Source organism: Plasmopara halstedii (genome assembly GCF_900000015.1).
Source record: "Plasmopara halstedii genome assembly, contig: Scaffold_117, whole genome shotgun sequence".
In the NCBI taxonomy this organism is placed as follows: domain Eukaryota; phylum Oomycota; class Peronosporomycetes; order Peronosporales; family Peronosporaceae; genus Plasmopara; species Plasmopara halstedii.
Window position 1 is genome coordinate 209,261 of NW_020187038.1, and position 11,779 is coordinate 221,039.

General features: G+C 44.8%; 2 protein-coding genes across 2 annotated transcripts; one reads left to right on the forward strand and one right to left on the reverse strand.

The window, feature by feature from the left end:
* Positions 1–9,153: 9,153 nt before the first annotated feature.
* On the reverse strand, positions 9,154–9,816 carry PHALS_00638 (hypothetical protein L915_17624; the record flags this gene model as incomplete). The annotated part of the gene is made up of 1 exon (XM_024718290.1): positions 9,154–9,816. The coding sequence occupies one exon, from the start codon at positions 9,814–9,816 to the stop codon at positions 9,154–9,156; it is 663 nt and encodes a 220-aa protein (XP_024586866.1).
* On the forward strand, positions 9,815–11,239 carry PHALS_15120 (uncharacterized protein). Its single transcript, XM_036407153.1, has one exon. It carries the CDS (start codon positions 10,443–10,445, stop codon positions 10,665–10,667), a length of 225 nt encoding a protein of 74 aa, XP_036263527.1. The 5' UTR covers positions 9,815–10,442; the 3' UTR covers positions 10,668–11,239.
* Positions 11,240–11,779: the final 540 nt, after the last annotated feature.

The following is an 11,779-nucleotide window of genomic DNA, read 5'->3' on the forward strand; positions in this document are numbered from 1 at the left end:
ATACTCGGTGTCCTAACACCATTCTGTATTCTTTTTAAGGTGATTGGACAACGGCTGAGCCATTTTCGCATAATTTGCGCTATACTTGTGCAAGTAGTCGGCAAGACCAAGCCACTTGCGCAAGTCCATTGGGTTCTTTGGAGCCGGCATGTCCTCAATGGCCTTGACCTTAACGGAATCCGCCCGAAGGCCAAACTTCCCAATGAAGCACACCTAGAGAAAGGATTTCTTCAGCGCCAAAAATGCACTTATCGGCATTAGCGTAAAGCTTATTCGTGCGCATGCACTCGAGCATTGCTCCTAAATGGACGATTGTGATTCTTTTCATCGTTCTCCCGTACCCTGCCCAATTGTGGACGATGAAGCCGTCGAAGTATGTCTGTGCATACGCCCGATGGGGCCTAAACAATTGCGTCACAAAACGATTTAATGTTGCTTGTGCATTTGACAGTTCTTAGGGTATCACCAGCCACTCCCAGAGCATCCCGCTCGGAGTCCTCGCCGCTGTTAGCGGAATATCCCTCGCTCTCATGAGCAATCGATAATAACCATCGACCAAGTCAAGTGCGCTGTGCTTTGTACAGCCAACCATATTGTTCTGAAAATCATCCTTTCTAGAAATTGGCGTTTGTGCCGGAATGGTGGCAGCGTTTAGCTTATTATAAGCGTGAACATTATGCCACATGCCACTCGGCTTCCGGACACAAAACGTTGGTGTCGAATGGGGAGACTTGCTCTCGCGCACCATTCCTGGCTTGTGCTCCGCACGGAAAAGACCGCACACATCTCTTTGGACAGGGGCCATTGGCGTGCTACGCAGTATTTAGTTCCCAGAACCAGGTCAGCCTCATGACTCACACCTCGGTCCGTGGGTAGGACCGACAGCGGATATTTGGAGATGACGTCTTGAAATTCCTCAACTGAAGGATAACCGGTCTAGTGCTCGTGCCAAAAGCGCTTCTGCTTCCTAGCAGAGGTAGGTTCATGACTCACCCAAAGTTCCACAAGGAGACGTGTGCGTAGCGCTCAAGGTCTTTAGCCACCACTCAATCCATGGCTCATGGTGGTTCAACCATGCCATTCCAAGAAAAAGGTCATAATTTGCATTCAATTCTAAGACGAGACAGCGTTCCACGCTATCAAAGTCAAGAAACTTGACGCCGAGCTTCACAGGAACCCTCAACACGTTTCCGTCGATAAGCGAACAGTGACGTTGTTACTCAACCGCGCTTCCAGCGCTCCAGCATATAGCTGACTTCCTTCGATTGTGGAGCATCGAGCATAATTGCCCGACGCACCAGAGTCGATAACGATTTCCACGGCTTCTCAAGGCCCTTCACTGTCGCGTCTACGACCAGCAAGTACGGCTTGTACACACGTTCCATGTTGAAGAGCACGGAACTCTTCAGGGCTGGGCCCTGCTGACCTCTACATCTTTGAGACTCAACAGAACTTAGTTTTTTCCCCGTTGTGCGCCCCGCGCCTACTGATTTCTATCGTTTACCCACGTCGAACCAGATTAACTAGAAGCGAAACGTCGCTTCGTCAAACCTTTACGCGCCTTGCGAAAGGGAAATCCGTCCGAAGGTGACGGGTGTCTCCACAAACAAAACACCGTCGGGTGATTACACGCTCCCCAGCAGCTCGGAGCTCTTCCTTCTCCTTCTCAACATAGCTGAGATCCATTGGCTCAGACTCGCTTAACGAGGTCTGAGGGTGTGCATTCCAACCAAGTCGTGCCGACTTGAAGTCGAAATCGGCTTTCAATGCCGTGTCCACCGCTTCTTTAAAAGAAGACGGATGCACACGGAAGACATCCGTTTTAATCACGCCAGTGCGGAGTCCCTCCAAAAGGTCTGTCGACCGCCTTGGTGAGAGGCTCTGCTTTCATCCCGGCAATAAGAGTTCTCAACTCTTGGACAAAGTCCACCATCCTTCTAGCCTTGTCGGCCAGCAAGGAATTGCGATCTCGCGCGATATACCTGATTAGGTGGCGAGAACGCTCGTAGAAGCTGACACTTCAGCTTCGTTAGGGGGGGGGGCGCCGCTTCATCCGAAGCACCGCGCGTTAGTGCCCATTCTCGCGCTCGGCCTCCAAGCTTGGAGATAGCTAGCGCCACGTGCTGTTGCTCGTTTTAGAGCATGGCTGCCATAACCATCTCGGCCATTTCTGCCCAAGAGCAGGAGATTCTCTCCATCCTTACCCTGAAAGGTCTTAACGCTCGCCATGAGCGGCTTGGGTCGAAAGGAATCCTTCGTCGTCGGCGGTGGCGTCATAAACGCAGTCAACGCTGACAGCATCTGCTGTAAGTGCTCTTACAGAGCATTTTTACAACTAATAAACGTCTCTAGACGCGCACTTATGGCCTTAGGCCCTTGCGCAACGAGGTGTTCCATGCCCTCAGGGCCCAAGAGGAACATCAGCTTATTTAGCCCGTCCTACATGCCCTGGGGCAAATAGGAGTATTGCAGGCAGCCACTCCCCAGGAAAATCGTTTGCAACTTGAACAGCAGCGGTTGTAGTTTTGAAATACCTAAAGCTAGCGAAAGTGTCATTGAGTATCAGACTGAATTGGCGCACTCTGTGAGAAAACTAAGCCACCTAACCCGTTTTGAGTCTTAACTCGCCAGTTGAACGGGGTTACACGTACCCTTGTATGAAAGAGTATGTCGCACACGATGATGCGACCGTACATGGTGTGGATTACACGATTTGGTGTAATCACACAGTGGTGTAGATAGACCGTAACAAGAAGCCACCACGTGGCAGGATTGCTAGTATTAATGCATATTACTGTATTAAAAAAGTTTTGTTATATTAATCAGGTATTACTATATTAATTAGGAAAATCAAGGGTTTCGGATGTCGGCGACTCTGCCACAATTAAATACAGTTTCAATTTTATACGGAAGAGTCCCTTTACCTTGTTTAAGGTTTTTGGTACTCTTGGAGGCAGCGGATTGTGATCCGCCGCACTCGTACTGGCTCTTGGATATTACGTATGGTTAGATCGGTGATCTTAGCTGAGGTTTCTTCAAGCAAAAAGCTATGGTAACCCCGCTGCAGCCAGAGCTTAGCCAGCTTCAGTCTAGCGGATATTTGGTTGGAGCGTCGTCTTATGCTTGACTATGCAGAGTAATAAACACGACGCAAACGGCAAATTGACAGCCCACCACATCAAGTTTTTCCTCTTTCCAACTCTGCTCGACTGTAATTGGCTACACTTGGCCATTACATGAAGGTACATTTGTATGCATTGTGCGAATCTAAAAAATTACAGTATAGTGCTCCCAAGTCACATACATCCTGTGTGAGACAGAAAGCTGGTTTCTACGTATCTGTACTGTTTAACGAGACCGACGTATCTCTGTCTTTCGAAGTGGGTGGCGTAAGCCATTCCCTCCTACAAGATATCTTCCACAAAAGTTGAATTTCAAGCTTTCGGAGTTTAAGTTCCAAACCCTAAGGTCTTTATTAGATGAAGATGAGGCTCAACCTCATTACACCCTTCATTTGTAAATCAGGAGTCCAAGCTTTTATTAGTTTTGGCCTCTAGGCGCCCTTGAGATATTTTAATTGTAGCTAGGAACCATAACACATTTTAATTCAGTTGCAGATTTACCTCTAAGGTATTAAATCGTTCTTGTTCTCTCCAGGCCAGTACGGTCCTTCTCCCTCCACATCGGGAATCGTTTTCTCGTCGCACAGCGTGTGGGTTGTATTTGAGGGGCTGTTCGTGAACAGCGCCCTCTTACATCGTCTCCATGAGGCAGCTGTAGCACCTTTTGACTAACGGTTTTTCTGACCACAACTCAGCTGCCTTCCACAAGTCAGATGATCGCTACGATAGACGATCCTAACTTTTCTCTACGGAAGACCAAAGATGTGCGTGTGCCAGGTCCTAATGGGCCGCGATACAAGGATATTAAACAAAGTGGGTATTGAAACCCTAGCAAATATTCAGACTGAGGTTGTTAGTTTCAGTTCACCAGACACTGATAACATCCTGGTGTACCCGCCGGCCCATTAATCGCTCTACACAAAAGGGGATCATCTCATGCTTTGAGCTGAGCTGACTTAAGTAACTGTTCTCCGTGAGCTCGTTTAGATTAGCTTTATCGCTGCACTTCTTGGTCAGAAGCACCCCAGCGGCACAGGCCAGCTATCACGGGGTAACACATACCTTGATATGAAGGAGAGTGTCACACAAGATGGTGTTGTCCGTATACACGCACTTACTGGGAAAGGCATAAATCAGTGAACACGCTTCACCGCGTGTTGCTCACTTCCAGCGAGCCATTGATTTATGTGAACGAGGAGGAAAAGTTGATGTGACATTTATTATGGCCAATGGGTCTGAAATCTTCCCTACCAATTCTGATGTAACAGAATTTAGGGTTATACAACTATGCAGGAAATATAGTTAATGTTAACCACACACAGAAGTAAGTGGCTCACACAACATCGTAATAAGACTGACCCCATTACAACAAGTGTTTCGATGGCTAGCCTCGAAACTGCACTTCACGTGTTTTATCTGACCATCTCTTTGCAGACGACAAGCTGTTTGCTGACACCTTGTATTATGCTCGCCAGAACCTGGCTGTAAAGCGCAGATCTATCTCCGATACGATGACTCCGGTAAGGCTGTTGGCGAAACCCTTTGTCGAAGATCAGCTTGTTCATATCAAAAACGGTCACATTTTTGCTGAAAGGAACGAGATGACCCATCTTGGTGTTCCTCAAGAGAAATGTGGTGACGATCGCTCTGTGCGCAACAACGCGTGATCTATATTAACCACAAACGAGACAGAGCCAAGCATGTATACCCAGAATCGATAAAGGTATACAGGATGCGATTATCTCGTTGTCATGAACACAATAGTTTCTTTCAGTAGCCTTCAGCTGACAAGACTCAGATGCGATCACGCGGTCATGTCCATTGATATCTGACTGGTACAAAACGCAACCAATTGCAACGGCTGCAGCGTCACAGCCGATGTTGTTGGCCGATGGATTAAAAAAAGCCATATCGGGGCACGCATGAGAGTTTCTCTCGAAGCCTTAAAAAGTCGCCTCTTCTGCTAAACCCCATACCATCATACAATATTAGTAAAGAGATTGGTGAGAGGGTGCGCCATGTCTGTATATTTTGCACTGTACCTGAACGAGTAGCTGACCAGGATAAGCCATTCCTTCAAGTCGTTATGTACCAAAAGCACTGGCCAATCAACTTGCTTTTTATCTTTGCGGGATTTGTTTGCGGGCCCTGCTTTCCGAGAAAGCAGCCCAATACGGAAGATTGATCGTCTACGCACTTGTTTATATTATTGAACCAGATGGATTTAAACACTTCATTGATATTGTTCTCCACATTCGACTTCATGTGCTTTGAACGGAGTATAAGTATCGGGCTTTGCACTGGGACAATGGCTGCATTTAACTTATTATAAGCATGCACAAGCTACCACTTGCTTTTAACCTTTCTGATACAGCGATTTATTGCAGAGTGCAAAGTTTTACCTTTCGCATGAAAATTGCGTCAACTACATCACAATGTTCCCTTCATAAGGGCTATTAGCGAGTAGCGCGATACTTAAGCTAGCTATGATCTATGTCGAATTCGTTACCCCCCCTCTCCGCGGGCGGATCCCTTATCATCGTGTCGTGACATTCTTTCAACAAAATATAGGAAGAATTCGCTGGGTCCTTGATGGTCGCTGTCCCATTTCTTGCTATCAGCGCTCTACGAGATTCCCCAATGGTAGGATTGTGCATTACGAATGACAAGCGTAGCAACTTCTCTAAGTACAGCCATATCGATCTGGTGACATTACCGTCTTGCAATCTCATGCACATATCTAGAGGTATAATTCTTCCAGCTCTATAAGATTTTCCGCCGAAAGTAGTGTGAAGACCACAGTGTAAGGGATAACACCAATCATCCCATTCGCCAGTAAAAATTCTTTTGCAGCTTACGCGTGGAACCCAATTGCCCCGCTTGATGACCCATCGCACGGGTGTGCAGGCTCAGCAGACCGTCAAAGCATGACGTGGATGTCATATTCACTTCATTTTCAGAGCCTATGCCATATATTCACGGTTCACAATCCCCCTCCAACTTTACCGGGTTCTGGAGATTGTGACACTTACTCGATCCCATTCTCCGCCAGACTTGGCAATAGAGACAACAGCTCACAGCTGTTTTTTACGTTCCAACACAGATACGCTCTGGGACACCGACATACGTTTGTCCGCTCTCGTCTCAATATATAGACACTGTGGAGTCTGCAATGTACAAAATCTCTTTTAGTCTCATCGTGAGACCTCGGCTTACTACCACTTCTGTATTTCGAGACGGCTCTGGGTTACAGCTCATAACGCTGCTATCAATTTTATGCAATCCCATGTCTTCCGCAAAAGCTATTGCATCATCGTGGCCGCGTCAAATGTGCTTTAGTCTCCTGACAAAGGTAGGATGACTCAGAAATACTGCATAAGGAGGTATACTGCATAAGGAGAAACATTAGCACCTCACTTATCCGACTTTAGTCTCTTAGCTTTCCAGCCGCATCATGCCTTGTATGGGGTTGTATTCCGAATCTTGATTGAAGACTAGACAGTATTTTATGCTGTTAAGGCCGTCGAGCTAAATTGAAAGGTTCAACAAAGCTAGAGCTTTAAAATTAATAGTCAAGATAGCTGGGCGAACCCTTCCTTAGTCTGAGAAGGGCACCTACTTAGGGCTGGGTCCCATTGACCACTATCTCTTTGTGAGTATGTGAGCCCAGATCTTATCTGGTATGCTCGTCAGAGTCTGTCGTACGCACCTGTGTAAGAGCCCGATCCATTCTGCATCCCAGCTTAGATCGAAGGGAGTTTGCAAGGCGCTAATACGCTGCACTGCCACGGATAAAATGTCGCAGGCACCGCACAGCATAACATCAGCTAAGAGGTTTCTCTAATCTCCGTCAGCAAAGCGGAAGGCAATTGCTTTAGAAACGCTCGCAGAGACGACATTACCAGCACTGCACCCTGCCGGGAGTTCAATGCCACATTAAATGCGAAGCTCACCGCTCCTCACACGAATAAATGTGGATGTAAAAGGTCTCGCTCGATGGGAGCCGCACCTGTTTCAAAAGCCTTTATGATGATGGTCACCGACTCCGCTAATGGAGAGTGTCAGATGCCGTTTCTGCAAATAACTCTCGACCAATGTGCATAGTACGCCAGTTCCGCCTTTATTGACGGGTAGCCAAGAACTTTGAGCGTATCGTAAACGCCAGGCTGAGTGGCGCGATCGCCCGCGACATATGTCGCTTGTACCCCGCTAAGAGCTTCTCTATTACCAAGGTATGACACTTCGCGCGCGATACCCTAGTTTGGAGCAAAGACGAAGTTATTTCCATCTCATCGACCCTCATCCAGACGGAGAGGTTTTTTCTACTTCGGCATTCAGTGATTGGGTCACACAATAACCAGGTGAAAGTCATGGTTGGGGAGCTCTTGGACGTGCCTCGCCAGCGAATTTTCAAAGCTGGTGAGCGCTTTGGGCGAAAAAAAAACGCTTACGGCCCTTTGGCTGCAAGTTTTATGATGGCATCGGGATTCAAGATAGTCGAAAGCTTGTTAAGCTGGTCAATTCATCCCAAGGTCAGTTATTCAAGAGACTAATATATTTGGGGTCAATTTTATCAAGACTAATACAAAATGAATTCGTTTTCCTATCTTTTATATTTAAAGTGTCTTTCTTTTGAAACGTGTTTCCGCGATCGTAATAAATACCCAAATTTCGGTACTTTCGAATATTCTCTACTATACCATAATTTCTGTATAATTGTACTCTTATATAATTAATGCAGCTGTACCGAATTTATAATTGGTGCGATTAACATACAGTACATGCAACAAGCATTTGCAACGTCCATACAGAGACGAAAGCTGTAGTCGAAATCTCAGTTTGTCATCGATCAGCTCTGGGTACATGTACGATGTGAATTTGGTAATGGATATTTAGCTAAATGCCTACATGAACTAGTATCAGATTGCATGGGTAGACTCAAGTATATTTATATCATATATATTTACAGATTCCAAGTTTACTTAAGTGACAATCCATTTGGCTAGCTGTAAAACTCGGAGCCATTTTTTTGTACATGCTGCACTGTTAGAGTGCAAAATAGAAAAAGTATGGTGGTTTGGTTGAAGGCGTGAAGTGTAATGCTCAGTATTGCGCAATCCATATGTATGGGTTGCATTGTGCAAGCTCCGTACACCAGCTGGATAGTGCTGCTATTCTTTTCGACACGATCAACACCCCTCCAAGGTTACATGTTGACATTTTTGATACATAACCAAGCATGTCAGCACACCTTGAGTAACTAAACCGCATTAAATTTGCAGATATATTTATATCAAATGAAGCTAGAGATGAGGTTAACATGCCGCTATCATAGCAAACAAAGTCGTCGCGGTTGTCAGAGCACCTCAAGTAAACATCTCGAGTAGGCAGCGAGGCATAAAGTAAGCTACATTTTTATCATATTCTGCTTAGACATGAAAGATCGACACGGCACGTATACAGTTTGGAGGCCTGATATCCGCTGAAAAGTGTCGGCGACTGCGTTCATGTTTTGTCTGGTAACGCAGCGGCAATCACAAGATAACCACTTTTTAAGAAAAGCAGATGGTGATATTATAGTTGACTATGACATGGGACGACACGTAAGCACAAAAAATTTGCACTTCATTAAGTAACGTTTCAAGTCTGGTACCGCAACATCATATGTAAGTACATAAGGTGTGTTATTTGCTTGATTTTGCTAGACGATAAATCAGTAACCAATCGTCAAGGAACTGAATAGTTTTAAAAACGTTCCGTGTCAAATAATTCCTACAATGCGATAGTTGCCAAAATCATCGACAAAAAAATTAGCTAAGTATACATTTTACGCGTAAAAGTGTGCCAACTTCAGATTAGCTTCTTTTTTGCAAGTGCGTCGCAGTGGTGCAGTACTCTGGTTTTTTCGACAGAATACATTAGTCTAGGGAAGAATGCATAATGGAATACAATTGCAAGTAAAGATAAGTTGGAACGACGTGGAATTAAATTACACGAGAATTTACTAGACCTACTATTAATAAACAATGTCTCAATCTCTAAGAAAACTTTCTAAAAGTGCCGGTACGTGCTGATGAGCCTCACAACGATGTACCGAGTTCTTCGATGGGTTCTGCGCTAGATCGACAAAATCCTTCATGAAATTTTGCAACATCTTTTTGCGCTTCTCGACATTATTGCTAGTCAGCGCCGTCAGAAGACGAGGCTGGCGCAATTTAAATCGCATGTAGCGACCGAATTCGTAGCAGTACTGGCACATGAATTGCGCATTCGGGCAGGTCCAAACCTTAATCTGGTGGCGCAGCTTTGAAAAGTCCGAGTAGCGTCGCTCCACACGATAGTCGGGACCTTGTTGCTCGTTATCGTCCGATAGACTTGTGGCCGCCATACGCGGATTGTTGACATTAGTAGGTAAACGCGAATTATAGTGAAACTGATACACTTCTACTACGTAATATGTCACACCGTTCCGATCCACAGTCTCATTAAACTCAATGCGATCAATATTGCTTAAAAAAGAGAGCGAGAAAGACGCCGTCGACCAGCGCAACGGCTCAACTGGTACAGGCGTGAGAGGAGGCGCCTTAATCGCTGCAGCCACCTCACATTGTGACTTCTTGCGGGTTAAGCGCGGGATTAAATTTAATGGTTGTGATGATTGCTCCTCCGAGGTCGAGACCACAAGCTGCGGCATTGTATCACAGATGGCTTGATATTATTGAAGAGTGCTGTAGGCTCCTAAGGGAAAATTGGAAAATGAATTTGTTCTAGCTGATTGCTATTGTTTCCGTAATACATTGGTCCGACAGCATGTTTTGAGCCAATAAAGGTGGGAGAGTATAGCGAAAAATCAATACTGGTGTCATAATCTGTGGATAGGGCTTTGAGAAGTAGGATTTCTTTACTGAACTTTTGATATAGTTTTTGTCTGTTTGAAGCATATTGTTTGCGTATGTTGGCGTGATTAAGAACCACTCTCGACCGATCGAAAAGACCAGTGTATACGTTCAATCATGATCGCTAACGAAGGATAGTACAACTTGCAAAGTCAATTTTATCAGGGTATGCAGAGTATGTACAAAGAAGTCTAATGGCGAGCTCAGCGTTGACTCAGGAGATGGTCGTTTTTTACATGTTGTGTGCGGTCTAACGAGAGTTAGTGCTACTTCGCAACGCACCTTTACTTCGTTTGTGGCTCTCGTTTTCACGTATGGATATGATGTACCTGATGTGTTAACTAAAGCTAAGACTTGCTGTGGCGAGCCTGTCGCATATTGTATCTGTGTCCGTCGAGAGCCTGTTCAGCTAATGTAGAGATTGATGGTACAAGAATCGAATAATCATGAAAGCGGACAACGAGTTGAAGCGATGTACCTAGCGATGACTGCAACAGATTTGATGATTGCATCCCGTACATCAACAACGTGTTGCGCAGCAGGCACAATTAAATTTTTACATAATCTACGACATGGTGAGCCATGGCATTACTTACTTACTGGTTCGTTTGGACGGGTAGTCAAGAATGCTCCATGTTGGAAAAATTAAGCTTAAAGGTTTGTAGATATTTACAAACTTTCATCCCTCATGTAAAATAATTTTTTGGATCGATCAGGGCGTAATTGTAGCCTCTTGTGTTATAGCTGGACGTAATACGTTTGTTATTTTTGCTGTACAAACATTGTATATGGCAGCGATAAGAATGCAAAGCAGAGGATTGTCTCGAGATTGCGACTAAATACGGTACTGCCATACCAAGCGTTGCGGCATATCGTAAAATTCTGTTTGCGGCAATGAGCACCGGTGGTAGCGTATTGAACGCACTATGTCTACGACGAGCATCAACTGATGTATATAGATTTCATATCACGCAGGATAGGATTTATGTTAATGAACATGATTGGATTGTTCTTTTGCATACGGGCGCAATCGTCATCGGACAGGCCGACGGACTTATTGGCGGATACAAGGAGTTATCATACTTCGTCGCTTTGAACGTACTGTACGATGGCATCTTTTGATGAGCGCGACCTGTAGCGCATAATAAACTTTTAGAATATATATTTTTGTAGACCGAGAATGTCAGAACCATCACATTAAACAAGTTATCAGTCTTCCAGTTCGACAGTGCACAAAGTATACAAACTTCTTCTTTCGATAAAATATCCCTTTCATCTGTAAATTGTATATAACCAGAAAACCTACGAGATATCACTTTGGCTAATATATTTTGAGGAACCTGACGGTATCTACAAATCACCAAATTGTGCCAGTACATACCTTGATGTAGTACTCGAATTGATATATGATATATGATCTCGAACTTAGAGCAATAGGATTATGATGGTGCTAGTACAATAGAACAAAATTTACATTGTTCTAGTACAGTAGTCTTCCGATTAAGTACGCACCCGTTGAAGTACGCATCCCAGATATGTACGCAATTTATTATGGAAAAAACAATTTCAACTTTGGTCTTTGAACATGTCGTGCAATGTCATTTGCCGGGCATTTTGCATTTTTTGCGTTTGACTTTGATAATGACCTGTCTGAGTTTCTGCTGAAAGGACTCAAACGAGGTCCTAAGATCATTAAACATGTTTCCTGCTTCCTCCATGACCTCAGAGCACAGCAACTGGTCCTCGATCTCAAGTGTAGCT